Source organism: Triticum aestivum, chromosome 3A (assembly GCF_018294505.1).
Source record: "Triticum aestivum cultivar Chinese Spring chromosome 3A, IWGSC CS RefSeq v2.1, whole genome shotgun sequence".
Lineage (NCBI taxonomy): Eukaryota > Viridiplantae > Streptophyta > Magnoliopsida > Poales > Poaceae > Triticum > Triticum aestivum.
This window is the reverse complement of record NC_057800.1, coordinates 140,134,487-140,150,412: the sequence shown is the minus strand read 5'-3', so window position 1 is coordinate 140,150,412 and position 15,926 is coordinate 140,134,487. Positions and strand designations below refer to the sequence as shown.

The 15,926-nt window shown below is 46.7% G+C and overlaps 2 protein-coding genes across 5 annotated transcripts in view; one reads left to right on the top strand and one right to left on the bottom strand.

Annotated features, from left to right (window-relative positions):
* The window catches only part of LOC123060722 (cell number regulator 6), a 4,992-nt gene extending 1,061 nt beyond the window's left edge, over nucleotides 1-3,931 (top strand). The window contains exons 3-5 of the mRNA XM_044483550.1: nucleotides 145-147; nucleotides 2,597-2,862; nucleotides 3,384-3,931. Of these exons, the coding sequence (XP_044339485.1) occupies nucleotides 145-147; nucleotides 2,597-2,862; nucleotides 3,384-3,614 (500 nt within the window). The 3' untranslated portion in view covers nucleotides 3,615-3,931. The remainder of the gene's footprint in view (nucleotides 1-144; nucleotides 148-2,596; nucleotides 2,863-3,383) is intronic.
* Nucleotides 3,932-5,581: 1,650 nt separating this feature from the next.
* On the bottom strand, nucleotides 5,582-14,293 carry LOC123060721 (probable glycerol-3-phosphate acyltransferase 3). 4 transcript variants are annotated; one of them, XM_044483548.1, is made up of 3 exons: nucleotides 13,711-14,293; nucleotides 8,314-8,400; nucleotides 5,582-7,805 (listed from the first exon to the last, which is right to left on the bottom strand). In XM_044483548.1, exon 3 carries the CDS (start codon nucleotides 7,258-7,260, stop codon nucleotides 5,746-5,748), a length of 1,515 nt encoding a protein of 504 aa, XP_044339483.1. In that variant the 5' UTR covers nucleotides 7,261-7,805; nucleotides 8,314-8,400; nucleotides 13,711-14,293; the 3' UTR covers nucleotides 5,582-5,745. The 4 variants fall into 4 exon arrangements, with proteins under 4 accessions (XP_044339483.1, XP_044339481.1, XP_044339482.1 ...); XM_044483546.1 differs by having other exon boundaries at nucleotides 8,301-8,400; nucleotides 13,711-14,287; XM_044483547.1 differs by lacking the exon at nucleotides 13,711-14,293 and adding an exon at nucleotides 9,660-10,481 and having other exon boundaries at nucleotides 8,301-8,400.
* Nucleotides 14,294-15,926: the final 1,633 nt, after the last annotated feature.

Here is a 15,926-nt window from a genome sequence, read left to right as displayed (position 1 = left end):
CCCAACTGCCTAGCCGATCTAGTTCTGCTACTTCCTCCCGCTCTAGACGGGTCACACCTTCAAAATTCGTGGTAGTTTTGATGTGCTGATATGCCAGAGTTGGCAGGAACTTTCATGTGGATCTGCACAGGATGGGGTTGTGTTGCTGTGGTTGAGCTCAGGGTTTGTGGCTATTACACACATTGCACAACTCAGCAACTAGATGTTTGTTTCCATGGCATTGAAGTGTTACTGAAGTGTCACCGACAGAGGTTAGGTGCTTTAGTTTTAAATCCTTTAGCGGTCCCGCGTATTAAGCGCACACAGGTTTTTATTATGAAGCCCGTACGTCAAGTGAATCTCTCTCTAGTAAAGAAAAGAGAAACATCTGCACAAGGATGGCCCATACACCTCCTATCCTCCTTTTTTCATTTAGGCTTTTATTGTTTTCCATTTTTTACATGTGTTTGTTACAGACTATTTTTCAGCACTAAAGGTGTTTCTTTCGAAATTTCAATTACAAATTATAACAGTATTTATATGCTTATTTGTGAAATATTTCCACATTAGTTTAGTGAGCAGTTGCCTGTCAGAAATTTGGTGTTGCCTCCTTTTTACGTGGTACCAGTTGAGACAGTTTTCAAACAGAGATGCTTTGCAAATCTGAATTTTCTTCCTCTCTGTCATTTTTTCATTAACAACCGTGAACTTAATCGAGGAACAAACCATGGTAGACTAAACATATAGTCAATTAATTCTTTCTCATGTCTATGAGAAAGGCATGGTTGATATTTTACATTGCACATATAACTCAGTTGTAAACTGGAGCCAACCCGATGCTGATTTATGTCTTATACTACACATGTAACTCAAATTTATAATGTGGAGTCGATCCGAAGCATGTCTGCCCTACATTTAGGAGTATTTTACCTAGACTAGAGGGGTAGAGGTTCATGACTGAACAGTCCAAATTGAGTACTTCATTTTTTTATAGCTTGCTTAGGAGTACTTTATTTTGAAATATTAATTGTTCACATACACTTTTTTGTATCATATTGCAAGCCTTTATGGTTTGCAAATTTGAAGTTCTGTTATCTTTTTGGTCTTCTATTATCTTTGTAAAATTAGCCTGTGATGATGTGCTCATGTGGGAAGGGATTAGGCACTGGTCATTGTCTGAAAGAAATAAAGAGTAGCAGTCGTAACGACTGGCTTCGATTATCATGTTCTTATTGTTAAAGACGACCCTTCTTTTTTCCGTATTGGAAAAGTTCTTCAAAATGTAGGGTGTGTTTGGTTTTGAGCCAAAGCTGGCCTTGCCAAAACATTGGCGTGCCCATGAGTTTTGGCTGTTGTTTGGTTGGACACCAAATATTTGGCTTGCCCAACCCAGCCGGCGTTTGCCCATGCAGTTCTCGCCAGTACGCGGGCGAGCCGTGGGGTGAATTCGTCCACCAGAATATTGTCTGCCAGCCTGCTAGCATTCCCGCGTATTATGCTTCGGTCTTACGCGAGCCGGAAAATTAATTAGCTAGCTTGTATACGCACGCCTCCTCTGATCATATCGATCAAGTCGGCTAGTACGTCTGTTTCACTCGGTCAAAAGCCTGTACATGCTGCTTCTCTGAACTTTTCTTTACTGTTCTTTTTTCTGAATGTTTGATCATCATGATTTATGGGCTCCTTATATAAAAATTTCAAGTTAAGACCTCAGATGCTGATATGTGGCATGTTAATTGGCTACAAACCAAACTGAGACCCAACCATTTTGCCAAAAAATTGGTACGTGCTATGGCTACAATCCAAACAACACTACCACACCAAAATTTTGGTCATGCCCTTGCTTTGGCTATGCCAAAATTTTGGCAGGGCAAGTTGGGGCACAAACCAAACAGCCCCGTACACACTTCTACAGCTGACTGTCGGTTATCATTTTAGCTCTTTTAGGCTCTTTGCAAAATCAACGTGCTGTGAGAATGTGCTCATATTGAAAAGAATTTGCAACTTCCATTGTTTCAAAGAAGCAAAAATTAGCAGTTGTAACGTTTACTTTTACTACAATGCTTTTGATCTAAAGATGTCTTTCTTCTTGATCTGTTTGAAAGTTCTTGTACATGTACACTTTCCCACTATAAGTGTTAATTGCGATAAACTGTTGAGCACATAAATGACTGCGTCGTACATGGCCGAAACCTGAAAGCTTAATGGAATAGCTAATTCTTTTTTCTTTCTTGACTTCCATGGGTTGGTTTTTTTTTTTAAATCTTGTAGTGATGGATCTTGTAATATGCTCCGAGGTTCCTTATGCCGTTCTTCTGAACTTGAACACAGAGCAGCTGAATCTCTAATCACAAGAGGGACCATCTCCAGGTTTACTGAAGAGTTAATCTAAGCACTAAAAGGAACACCATAAAGTTTGCGGATGTGTCTACTAATCATAATTGCTTAGTCTATTACCGACTTTCATTCATGGGGCCTTCTTATTCAAATTGTGTCATCATAGGGTTTGTGATGTTTGTACCTTTATGCTTCAGTCCGTGCAGTTTTCATATATATTACTGCTACATTCTGAGATACTTCTGAACCACTTGCGTGTCTGATCTTCTTACTTTTTTAGGCCGGACTGGTCTATTCTGCCCCTGTGTTTTGTTTGGACGAAATGTTCAGGCTCTTAGAGAAGATATCCCATGGACAACACCCTGCACTTGCCATGCTGTCTGTGTTGAAGGTGGCATTGCATTGGCAATCCTTACAGCTATATTCCATGGTGTTGACCCAGACACATCAGTCCTGATTGGTGAAGGCCTGGTGTTCGGTTGGTGGTTATGCTCTATATATACTGGTAATTTTCGTCTACAGCTTCAGAGGAGGTATCATCTCGAGGTACTTCTTTCTCTCTTCCACTGTTTTCTTTGTATGTGTCATGATAAATCGCATTCAGAAGAACATCTACAAACAGTTGTATTTATTTCTACTATAAGAAGTACAGAATTGCATTCTCCATCTGAGATAGTTGTATCAGGTATGCAGGCGTCCAGAAGCAAACTGCATGGTTAAAGTTATGTGTATCCGTCCTCACTAAAATAAAGTTCTGTAGTTTGGACGAGAGAGTTATGTCGTCCAGCGAACTTCTGTCACTGTCATGAAATTTTTGCTTGGCATTGTCCACTGGCGGTAGCTGGTTATATCATTGAATTATCAGACCATTTCATCAACCCTGTATTGCTCATCATTGTGAGCATGGAGGGTCCTTGACCACCTTTTCACGTATAGTATCTTTTTGTGGTCACTAATTCTAATCAGTTGTCACGTCTAGCATTTGATATGCGGGCTGGGCTTTTAGTTTCATGCATCAGTATCACGGGCCTTTCGCTAACCATCACATATTGTTGTGCTTCCACCAGAACTCTCCATGCCCTCCTGGCATAGTCCACTGCTGCTTCCCCTGGTGCGCGAACTGTCAGGAGCATCGTGAAAGGAAAGGCCGCCTCGCAGAAAGCAGTGCTGTTCCAATGACCATTGTCAACCCGCCGCCGCCGCTGCAAGAGATGAGCATGGTCGAGAACAACGCTCCCACATCCGAGAATGAAGCGTCGAAGGCCGAGCATGATGATGTGGAGGTGATACCTCTCTAGGAAAGATAGCATGAGAACTGAAACTGACATGGAATCTGCTAGCCAATTTAGAGACTACCATATATTGTTAATAAATCACTGTCATCTGGCAGGTACCGTATGAAACATTGTTCTGATCCAGATTTTAGTTTATGACCATTACTACCTATGATAGAATGTTGACCGTGGGCATGTAATATATGTGTGGAGACCATTACTACCTATGATAGAGTGCTGCCCGTGGGCATATAATATATATGTGTGGAGACCATTACTACCTATGATAGAATGTTGCCCGTGGGCATATAATATATGTGTGGATATATTTACATTTGTGAGTGGTATGTCCTATGTTCTATCCACATTATGCATTGCCTGTGTTCTCGACTTCTCGTTCATGAAAGTTAAGGCCTGCTTTGGTTCAAAGGATAGGAATATCATAGGAATAGAAAAGAGATATTCATCTCATTTTCTATAGGAAAAGAGGTGTTATTCGATTCGTAGGATAGGAAATTTTCCATAAGGTTTGAGCTAATTTTCTTTTTCTTTGAAATGTGAAGGATAATCCTACTAGGAAATCTGTTCTTACAAACCAAAGAGCTCCAATGAAAATTTTTCTATAGGAATCCTATCCTATAATATTCTTACAAATCAAAGGAGGCCTAAGTGTATGGTACAACTATATGAAGAGGTTTAGGCAAATCTCCTTTGATGTAGTGTAGATTAGCATTTACGTGTAATTCTTGCAAATTTATATGAAATCGTGTTTGCTATTTGCAAGCCCTTTGGGAAGAGAAGATGGTGAGGCGGAGATGGGGTGATGCAGCCGGGCATGGTGAATTGACGATGCCAAGCCGGGACCAACACGGGGGGACGGCGAGGGGGTTGCCGGCACGAGAGAAGAGGATGGACTTAGAGGGGTGGCCAAGTGCCGTGGCAGACCAGTGGAGATGGGGACGCGGTTTTTTATGTTCGCGTTCTGTATGCAGTGTGAATCCGAGCCGGCCATCAAGCATGCTGTCCAATCAGTTAGGCCCATCATTGTGTCAGCCATGCACCAGCCACAGGCTAGTAGATTCGTTTCTCTACCTAGGTCCTGCGCATGCTCTATGCATTTTTCCCTCCCATGCTTCTGTTTAGTGGCAAGCCAGCCTCATAATTATATCTGGCATGGATAATTAACGTCGCTAGTTACTTTTTGTTGCAGGATAATGTCACTAGTTACTGTAGGATTATTACATGTTAACCCACAGCCTCACTAAAAAATCACGCGCGTGCAATTTTTATGAAGGCTTTATCGGACTTTATGAAGAATGTGCCTGAACTTTGCTATGAAAATCAGAAGGATTTTTGAAGAAACCAATAAAAATAAAAAGTTCTTTGAGTTTTGGCGATAAAGTTCCAAAAATACGGTTAACATGTTCTCTACCTACTTTTCAAAAATTGCGAGCTATGCCAGAGTTTTCCAAAAGTACTTCTATTTGTCATGGCAAAGTTCATAAACCAGTTTAATAAAGTTTGGTTCTATGTTTTTTTTGCGGGATGCAGTTTGGTTTTATTTAAAACTATTTAAAGAACATTCTTTGAGAACAATTTCAATAACATGATATTTTAATTTTGTGATGTTTAAATTACTTCCAACAAAATAGGCTAGAGAGATAATCACAAGAATTAATTCCACCATCGAAGGGGTAAAGTGAATCTATCAACAGCGCGTCACCTACTACTGGACAAGACTAACCTGGGTCTTAGTAGGGCCCTTCTCAGCTTTCTCACATACATCATGGGTAGATTTAGACAGTGGAGATACACGCCGTGAACGGAACACGAATGTAAATGCCTTTTCCGTGGAGATGGCAGTTTGGGGAGGGTGGGGGTAGCAAGGAGACCGGCAATTCGGCCGGAGTCGAAGCGCGGCAAGAGGAAGAAGCTACATGAAGGAGAAATTTGACTAGCGCTTAGATATTTTTCCAGGGAATCCAGGCAGCTGATGAATAATGTGTCCCATCCCATGTGAAATATATGAAACTTTAGCGTTCCAAACATACCCAGTTCATCAATCCGGCATACAAAAAATGTGGTTATGCAGTGCAATGTACAGTACCGCAAAACAACACTCTACTATGTATATATTCTAAGCATCCCTACAATCCTAGATGACTTTGCTCGTCTTGGTCGCCACGACCCCCTCGTTACCAGCGAGCAGCAAGTACTTGTCCTTCCTCGTCAGCGCCGTGGGCGTGAACCCGAGAGCGCCGGCCAGCACGCCCTGCACCTGGTTCGCGACCTCGATGCTGCCACGCGGGTTGTCTGTGCGCACGGGCTCCAGGAAGTGGACCGAGTACTCCGGCCGTGGGTTCATCAGGAAAAAGACCGAGTCCAAGCACTTGGCGCCCGGCGACGTCGACGTGCCGTAGAACATGGTGGAGCGCTCGTCCACCGCCACGGGGCTCACCTCGTCGGCGAGCTCGGCGAACAGCGGGCTGAACCTGAGCAGGTACGGCTCGCGGCACGTCGTCCCCTCCGGGCACACCACCACGTCGCCCCGCTCCAGCAGCTCCGACATGCGGCGCCGGTCCTCGTCGCGGCCGCGGGTGAGGCGCAGCAGCGGGATCGGCGAGAGCAGCTCCGACAGCGGGCTCAGGCTGTACGTCACGGCGAACACGGGCTTCCCCAGCGCGCTCGAGATGGCAATCGGGTCGAGGAGCGTGCGGTGGTTGCACGCGTAGAGCCGGCCGCCCGAGGCGCCGCTCTCGCCGTTCGCGGCGGCGGGAGGGGCGCCGGTGACGCGCACCCGCACGCCGGCGAGCGCGGCGGCTGGGCCTATCAGGCGCCGCGGGAGGAGGGTGTAGATGGCGATGTGCACGACAGAGAGCACGACGGCGAAGGGGAAGTAGACGTACATGGCGAGCGCGGCCGCCGGTGTCGGCGTGAACGCCAGCCGCCCGTCGTGGAAGATCATGGGCTTCGGGTAGTGGTACGTAGTGTTCTCTTCGGCTCTCTTGACCGCAGCCCTAAGCCTCTCCGCGTACGTGTTCCCGTCGTCCATTACACCGGCGAAGTATCCGTAGCCCGCCTTGACCTCCCTGCCGATCACCGCGTCGAAGCCCACGTAATCCTTCAAGAACGCCTCCACCATCACCGTCGGGAACGACCTGCTCGCCGCCGCCACCTTCACCTCACTCGCCGTCGCCTCCCTCGCCTCCCCCAGCGCCTCCACGCGCGCCGCCTCCTTGGAGAAGTACTTGGGCAGCACGGCCCTGCCGATCCTCGCCGCCTCGTCGCGCCGCAGCCCGCAGAAGCTGACCATGACCATGGCCTCTACACACATCGCGTGCGTCATGATGTGCAGGAACGGGTAGAGCGCGAGCAGGAGGAGGCCTCGGGCGAAGCTGCCGGCCTCGACGGCGACGAGGAAGAAAGGAGGGAACAGCGTCGCGGCCGACGGCGGTGAAGACTTGAGGAGCAGCGCGTCGACTTCGAGCACCACGGTCTTGATGCCGTTTCCGAGCAGGCACGCGGGCGGCTCCACCGCCGGTGCTGCCGTCGTCGTCGGCGCAGTCGGGATGAACCGGAGGAGACCGGCGACGAGATTGCTCTTGACGACTCGGTGGAGGCTGAGCATGCGGTGGACGACGCCGTCGCCGGTTGACATCGCCATGGCCATGCGCGCCCGCGCATGTACCGTGATTTAGCCTCAGGATTTCTCGATCTGTTGTGCGGTGTCTCGGAAACTCCTCTTCCACGGGGTTCGGCTCCTCTGCAGTCCAACTATTACTGCACGGATGCTGTAGACATCTACATCAGCCGTCAATTCCAATCTGACTGCTCTAATTTCCCCACTTAATTCTTTTAAAGAATGAAAACAAACACCCCAATTTGTCCGGTGAAATATCTCCTACGGCTGCTTGGCGCCAAACAGAACGCACATTGGCGCCAAACAGCGATCTCCATGCCTTCGTCCCGCCGGTCTTCCCCAGTCCTCCTTGATCATCCTTCTTGTAGCCAGAACGTGACCAAGGTATATGTTGATCTATGGGCGGCATAGAGATCCTCTTTTGCCCTATATCTGTCCTCCTCACGCTGATCTGCAAGTTTATGTGGCATAAAGATCTCCCTTTTGCCCTATCTCTCTATTGATTGTTCTTCTCCCGCTGATCTGCAAGTGGTGTGGATGATCTCCCTTTTGAACTCACTTTTACCATCCTTCTCCTAGCAACAAAAAAGAAGCTGATCAATCTCAAGGTATGTGACATGTGATCTGATTCTATCCATGTTCTCAAGGCAACAAGAGAATTCCTAGACTGATTTTGCTATATGATCACAGATTACAAAAAAAAAGACAAGGTTTAGTGGAGAATATGATTAACGGCAATGAAGATTCAAACAGGCACCATCAATTTTAATAAATTCAGTAGCTAAATTGCAGAGGAGCCGAATCCTCCAAACAACTAGTAGAAAATCAGTAGTGACAAGGGAGGAAGGAGATCCAAAATTTATTCCTGCACCTTTTGGATGATGTTAGAGTGAAAAAATATATTTGAACATAAGTGATCTCTATTGTTCTAAATAAGCTCAAGATGAAATACATGAATGTAGTCAGAACTGTACATGCAAGTTGTACCATAGGTGCTTTGCTAACAGAAGTGATATCTATTGTTTTGAATAATCTCAAGATAAAATACATGAATGTAGTTAGATCTTTACATGCAAGTTGTACCATAGGTGCTTTGCTCATGAAATACTTGGGATTTCCAATACTTGACAGGAGATTAATGTAGATGATCTCCCTTTTGCCTTCCTTCTCCTAGCAAAAAAAAGACGATCAATCTCGAGGTATGTAACATATGCTCTAACTGTATTCATGTTCTCAAGGCAGCAAGAGAATTCCTATAGACTGACTATCTCAGATTACAAAAAAGGAAACGAAAAGGTGTAATGGAGAATATGACCAACTCCAACAAAGATTCAAACAGGTACACTCAATTTTGTTAAATTCTCATGCCATATCATCATATTTCTTGTAGTGTAACTAGACAAATAAATTAAGATATGCCTATTTTTTACAGGAAAAATATGATTCCTAGTTGGATGCCTCAAATTGGTATGAAATTTAATTCCACAAAAGAGGCCCGGGGATTTTAGACTTGTTATGGAGGTCATATTGGTTTTGACGTAAGGGTAAATTATGAAAATAAGAGCAAACTTGATGGGGCAATCACTTCCGCGAGATACGTTTGTTCCAACGAGGGCTACAGAAGAATAGACAAAAGAGATCATAATACCAAGCGTCCTCGTGCAGAAACAAGGACTGGTTGTAAAGTTCGAATGGGAATCACCATCGACCGAGAAACAGGAAATTACGAAGTACACGAGTTAGTCACTAAACACGACCATATCTTGCAATTGCCTGGAACATGCCACTTGATGCCATCACAACGGAAGATATCGACCTTGCAAGCTTTTGACATTGAAACTGCAGATGATTCAGGAATTGTACCAAAAGCAGCCCATGAGCTGGCAAGTCGGCAAGTTGGTGGGTCATTAAACCTTACCTACACACCTCGTGATCACAAGAACTATTTGCGAACCAAGCGTCAAAGGGAGTTGATGTATGGTGAAGCTGGAAGTATGCTCAAGTACTTTCGAGATAAAAAATGAGAATCCTGCATTTGAATATGATGTACAACACGATTGCGATGAACAAATAGCAAATATCTTCTGGGCTGATGCAAAGATGATCATTGACTATGCTCACTTTGGTGATGTTGTTACGTTTGATACTACATTTGGGACAAATAAAGAGTAACCCTTTGGTGTATTTGTTGGCTTCAACCATTTTAGAGAAATGGTCATTTTTGGTGTTGCACTTCTATACGACGAGACATTTGAATCCTTCAAATGGTTGTTCAACACTTACTTATCCATACATAACAAAAAAACAGCCTAGAACTATCTTTACTGGCCAGGACATAGCAATGGGTAATGCAATTCGGGCGGTATTTACAGAAGCATGGCATGGATTGTGCACTTTTCACATAATGCAAAATGCCATCAAACATTGACCTCATAAGAAAAAAGACGAGGATGGCCCAAATGTACTTGCTGATTTCAGTGCTTGCATGTACAAGTACGAGGAAGAGGAAGACTTTGAAGAAGCTTTCACTGCCATAAGAATCAATGTGGATACACAGACTTGGTTGGACAGTATCTATAAAGTAAAAGAGAAATGGGCAAGATCTTACATGAGAAATGCTTATACTATAGGCATGAGAAGAACACAATTAAGTGAGAGCTTGAATAGTGACTTGAAAGACCATTTGAAGTCTGATCTTGACATTCTTCGTTTTTTCAAGCACGTAGAGAGGGTTGTGCAAGGAAAGAGAGATAAAGAGGTAAATGAGGAATATGAGTCGAGGAAAAAATTACCTAGAGTTAGAATAAGAACTCCTACAGTAATACAAGCAAGCAAAGTTTACACACCTAGCATATTTGAAGATTTTCAGAATGAATACGAAAGATCCATCTCAGCGTACATCAAGCCATCGGAGGAAGACAATGCATATACTGTTGCAATTGCCAATCTTGACCCGGAATGCTCTTATGAAGAAGAATGCAAAGTTATAGTTGATGAAGAGCAAAAAGTTCTATGTAGATGTGGCCAATTTGAAAGAGTTGGTATATTGTGTAGTCATGCTTTGAAAGCTCTGGATGTCATGAATATTAAGTATCTTCCAAGCTGTTATGGCGTTGCTAGAAGAAGGGCGCAAGAGGGCCGGCCGGGGGGCCTTTTTGCCCATGGCCGGGCAAGAGGGAAGGGATTTCCTTCTTAATTCTTGCTTAATTAGATTGATACATCTCCTTTCTTTATATAGAGAGGTTTACTTGACTCCCAAGCAAGGCTTACTTGACCCCTAAGCAAGCGGCCCTTATCTCTAATTAACCCTAAGACTAACGGGCTATACCGCCAGCCCAGGCCATTAGGCCCATTACGTACTCTAACACTACAACCCACCTAGACATGCAGCTTGTCCTCGAGCTGCAGCCTAACCAACTTATAACCATGACTCGACGCAACACAGATCTAACACCTAAAAACAAGCCTTTTACATCTCGGCTTGTTTTATTACTCTCAACCTGAAATGGACCGGGATGATTTATTTTGGACCTCTTAATAAAAAGTGGATACCATCCGCACGTCGGACGTGCACGCGTACAACCACCTGGATCCCATGGACACCATCTGGACAAAAGGAGTGCATGTGTATGGCCACCTGGAAGTGGTCGCAAGAGTGACCAGCAGAGGCGCCCTTGCGGCGCCCGGTGACGGAATGTAGTGGTGCTACGTGGTGCGTTCTTGTCAGTGACACCATGCCTTCTTCCTGCCGGACGACTGTTGGTCTGCACCGCATAGAGAAGAGTGGGGGGCTTGCCATGGAGAATGACAAGGAGGGGTGCGCTCCCCCAACCGCCAATGTTGCAGACTTGGAGGTCGCTGCCCGAGGGGAAAATAGCATGCCCAAGATCCCTGACGCAGTGGACGAGATCGAGGTCCTTTGCGCAGCGAAGCGCAACTGGGAGGAGCGGCAGCTGCAGACCACGCAACTCCCGCACACGCCGACGCGCTAGGAGGCCGCGTGCAGCAGCCTGCAGCCTCACCATCGCCGACACGTGGCGGGTAGTGATCCAAGCTGGAAGCGGTGACGGCGACGGCGGAAGCTTGATCTGCTGGATGGCGACGCCCTGGGGAAGCGGTGATGGCGACGGCGGGAACTTGATCTGGTGGATCGGGACTCCCGTCGGCGCGGTCGATGCGGGGCCGGAGCTGACCGTTGATGGCTGCTGCAGTTGTAGCGGCTGCTGCGGCGGAGCACCGGGCGCGGCGGAGGTCGCCAGGAGCGGTGGCTGCCACTGCAGTCAGAGCGGGGCGGTGGATGGCAGCTGCTGCAGCGGCCCGATGAGCGCGGCGGAGGCCACCTGGTGCGGCGGCTGCCACGGCAGTCAGGACGGGGCGGTGGTGGCGGTGGATGGCAGTTGCAGCGGCTGCTGCAGCAGCCCGACGAGCGCGGCGGAGGCCGCCTGGTGCGGCGGCTGCCATGACAGTCAGGACGGGGCGATGGATGGCAGCTGCAGCGGCTGCTGCAGTAGCCCGGCGAGCGCGGCGGGGGCCTCTTGGTGCGGCGGCTGCCATGGCAGCCACGGCGGTGCGGTGGCGGTGATGGGCGGCGCAGCCGAGTGCGGCCCATAGGACCCGGCCAAGAACAGGTGGATCTCCTGGACCGCCTGTGTTAGGTCCCGCAGTGCCTCGGACACCTCCGGGGTGAGGACGACGGGGGCGGGCGCGACGGAGGATCCCGGCGCGGGCAGGAGCGGGGCGACGGTCGTGACCGGCAGCGGAAGAGACGGGTTGGGCGGCGGTGAAGACATGATCGAACCGAAGCTAGCTGATACCAAATTGTTATGGCGCTGCTAGAAGGAGGGCGCGAGAGGGCCGGCCGGGGGCCTTTTTGCCCACGGCCGGGCAAGAGGGAAGGGATTTCCTTCTTAATTCTTGCTTAATTAGATTGATACATCTCCTTTCTTTATATAGAGAGGTTTACTTGACTCCCAAGCAAGGCTTACTTGACCCCTAAGCAAGCGACCCTTGTCTCTAATTAACCCTAAGACTAACGGGCTATACCACCAGCCCAGGCCATTAGGCCCATTACGTACTCTAACACAAGCCACTATATTTTGAAGCGATGGACTCGAGAAGCACGAAGCGGCACTATTCAAAACAGCCATGGCAACATTGTTTTGGAAGACCCTAGATCGGAAGATAGGCAGCAACTGAAGTTTTTCATGCACGAGTTCCTTGGCATAGCTTCCCAAGCAGTTGCATCAGAAGAGTGCATCAAATTAGTAGATGATGCTTTGAAGAATCTAAAGAAGCAAGTTGAAGACAAAGCTCCTACTACTACATGCAGAACTGAAGCCATATCTCAGGAACCAGACATTTGTTTGCAAACAGCTTGCCTGAAGAAAAAGGAAATTCAGCAGAAGACTTCAAAAAGGAAGAAATCATGGCTTGATAATCAACATCCCAGTAAAAAGAAAAAAGGGGCAGCTAAAGTCATTCCCGAAAAACAATCTTCTTCTGTAAATCTCTTATCACTTATCGAAACAGCCTATAGATTTACTAATAACTCAACTAATGTTTGTTCTGATTTATATTTTGCATAGAGAGGAGAGAAGTACATTCCAGTTGCACAATGCGAAGCACCTACAGAGAAAATGACTGGAACAAATGCAGATGGTTTGCGGGACTATGGGTACTATGCTCGTTTACTAACGGTATTCCACTTATCTTGTCCAAAATTCCTAAAATCCATTTGTAAGAAATATGATTTTTGTGTAATCTGTTATGTCTCTCTTTAATTTACAGAGTGAAGCCGATGACATTTGGGACTTGGAAAAGAATCCATATTTTCCTCCGATATGATAATAGTTTGATAGGGAAATAAGATGAGAGTCATGCATTTGTGGGATTCGGCTCCTCTACGTCAACCACAACTACAGTCGTCACTATAGCCGTGAAATGCAGCTAGTAATTCCTTCTATGTGTTTAGTACTTAAGGCAAATACAGAGAGAGCAGCCTTTGCATCCTATTCTGGTATTTGTAATTCCTGTAGGCAAAGAGAAAGGAAGAGGAACGTTTGCTTCTGTTTATCTATTTTAAAGTCAGGAAAAATAGAAGTAGAGTAGCACCTAGTTTTGCTGATGTGTGAATTGGCAAGGACTTAGCATTTGCATCACAGTATCATGGTTTCCAAACGAGATGAACCTCAACTTAGCCTTTTTCAAATAGTTTTAAGATCATCAAAACCTGATTTACAGTAGTCTAGAAATTTGCTAGTCAGAACCATGCCAAAATCTCTATGGATAGTGAGACGACGACACAACAGCGCAGTCAAATCAAATGCAATTGCAGTAAGATATTTAGACCACAATACATCAACATTCAGAAACACAAGCTACATACATATAATTTTGAAGATTTGCACGGACAAGATCAATGGACAAGGGACCAAACATATTGTCATGCTAAACACTACAAGGTAGGAGATAGCCACGTACTGATCGGTGCCTCTCCCGAGCTCGAGAAGCGCCTGCACGGCGGACTCCCACGCGCCGGAGAGGCGGAGGAATAGCTCCTTCCTGGGCGGTGGCGGCGCGGGGCCGGCAGATCTCCATCTGCGAGAGGCTGGAGGAAGCGGGCAGCTTCCATCGAGGTGGAGGGCGTCGGGCGGCGCGGCCTGAGGAAGGCGGAGTGCTCCCACATACCTGCCGTCGACGGCGTCGGCCGGCGAGCCCAGGGAACGGCGCCTTGCGGCAGATCCTGAGAAAGCCGGGGACGCAGCCGCGGCGCAGCAGGCGGGCATGGAGGGCCATCTGCCGGACCGTCGCTCGATGAGGGAGTGCGCTTGTCCGGATATACGAACCCTCGCCGGCGGTGAGGTCTTCTGCTCGCTCCTGCCTCATCAGTCTAGTTAGTGCGTGGTGTGCAGTGTGAACGGAAGCAATTATCTGAATGCATAAAAGCTTTTTTTATTAACAGAATTAAGTAGGTAAAATGCAGGCGGTCAGATGGAAATTGACGGCTGGTATGAAGGCCTACAGCACCCGTGCAGTAATAGTTCGACTGCAGAGGAGCCGAACCCCATGCATTTATATCTGCTATACTAGTATGCGCCAAACGAAATTCCTACTCGACTACGTGCTTGCCTATTGTATCACACTTCAAATTTTAATCGCGTTCGGGAAGAACCAGGAATTGGAGTCCTGTTCAGTCGCTATCCCGCGGGGCTATTGTATGGACCGGTAAACATATGGCCCACCAAGCCGACTTGATGGGTTCAAGGCCCAGCAGTCTTTGACTCTTTATTCAGGTCTGATGATCTCCGGTTTATTCTATGGCGTGCTTCAGGCTGCCACGAGGTATATGTGAAAATATTACATAGATGATTCGACAATTCTGGTGGGGCAGTAAGAGAGGCAAGAAGAAGCCTTGTTGGGTCACTTGGGACGTACGCACTAAACCAAAGTCTTTGGGAGGTTTAGGTTTCGGGATATTGAGCTTTTCAATTTATCACTCCTCGCAAGACAGGCTTGGCGATTGATTGAAGGACCTATGACGCTGAGCGCAAGAATACTTAAGTCAGTATATTATCCTTCTGTTTCTTTCTTGGATTCGGAGTTGGGTAATCACCCCTCACAAATATGGAGAGCTATTTTGGATGGAAGGGACGTGATAGCTCAAGGCATCATTAGAAGGATTGGTACAGAAGAGAAAACAAGTATATGGAATCAAAACTGGTTGCCAAGGACGGGTCTTATGAGGCCGATCTGCTCACTGGTAACCCAGCCACCTATTTTGGTCTCAGAACTCATTGATGCCTCATCTTCGTCATGGCGAGAGGAAGAGCTACGGAGAATATTTGTACCTGTTGATGTTGAGGAGATACTAAAAATCCCACTGTGGACAAAAAAGATAGAAGATTTCTGGGCTTGGAGAGAAGACTGTCGTGGCAAGTTTTCAGTAAGTTTAGCGTATAAATTGTTGTCCAACTTAAAGAGGCAGCGGGAAAATCTCTTGGACAGGACGGGAGGATCGTCAGCTATGGTACGAGAGCAGAAAGCTTGGAAGTCCGTGTGGAATATCAAGATTCCGTCAAAATTAAAGAACTTTATATGGAGATTGTGTAACGACTCGATACTGACCGCGGATGTTTTACAGCATAGGCATATGGCAACGAGATGTGTTTGTGCCTTCTGTTCGGCAGAGGACAGCTGGAAGCATGCCCTAATTGATTGTGTCGTTTCGAGGTGCGCGTGGTCTTTATCATCTGATGAGCTAGTTGAAACAATGTGTGATAATTTGAGTCTGAATGCAAAAAATTGGGTGTTCACGATGCATGAACTTCTGCCTCATGAGGAGTTCACGCGCATGGTGGTGACACTTTGGGCGATATGGAGGGCACGGAGGAGAGCTATGCATGAGGGTATATATGACAGTCCGTTGCAAATCAATCACTTCATCAATTCTTTCTTGAGGGACATTCAAATTCTAGCGATACCGAACCAGACAATCAAGAGCACTTTGAGCAGACCATCACAGTGGTTACCACCACCACAAGATCATGTGAAGATGAATGTTGATGCTGCAGTACTAAATGATAATATGGGAGCCGTTGCTGTGGTCTGCAGAGACATCAATGGAGTATTTTTGGGTGCATCGGCAATCACTTTCAAACATATACATAACCCTGTTACACTTGAAGCTTTGGCAATAC

Coding starts and splice junctions, on each gene's coding strand:
- LOC123060721 (XM_044483548.1), bottom strand. CDS start 7,260: ATGGCCATGGCGATGTCAACCGGCGACGGCGTCGTCCACCGCATGCTC.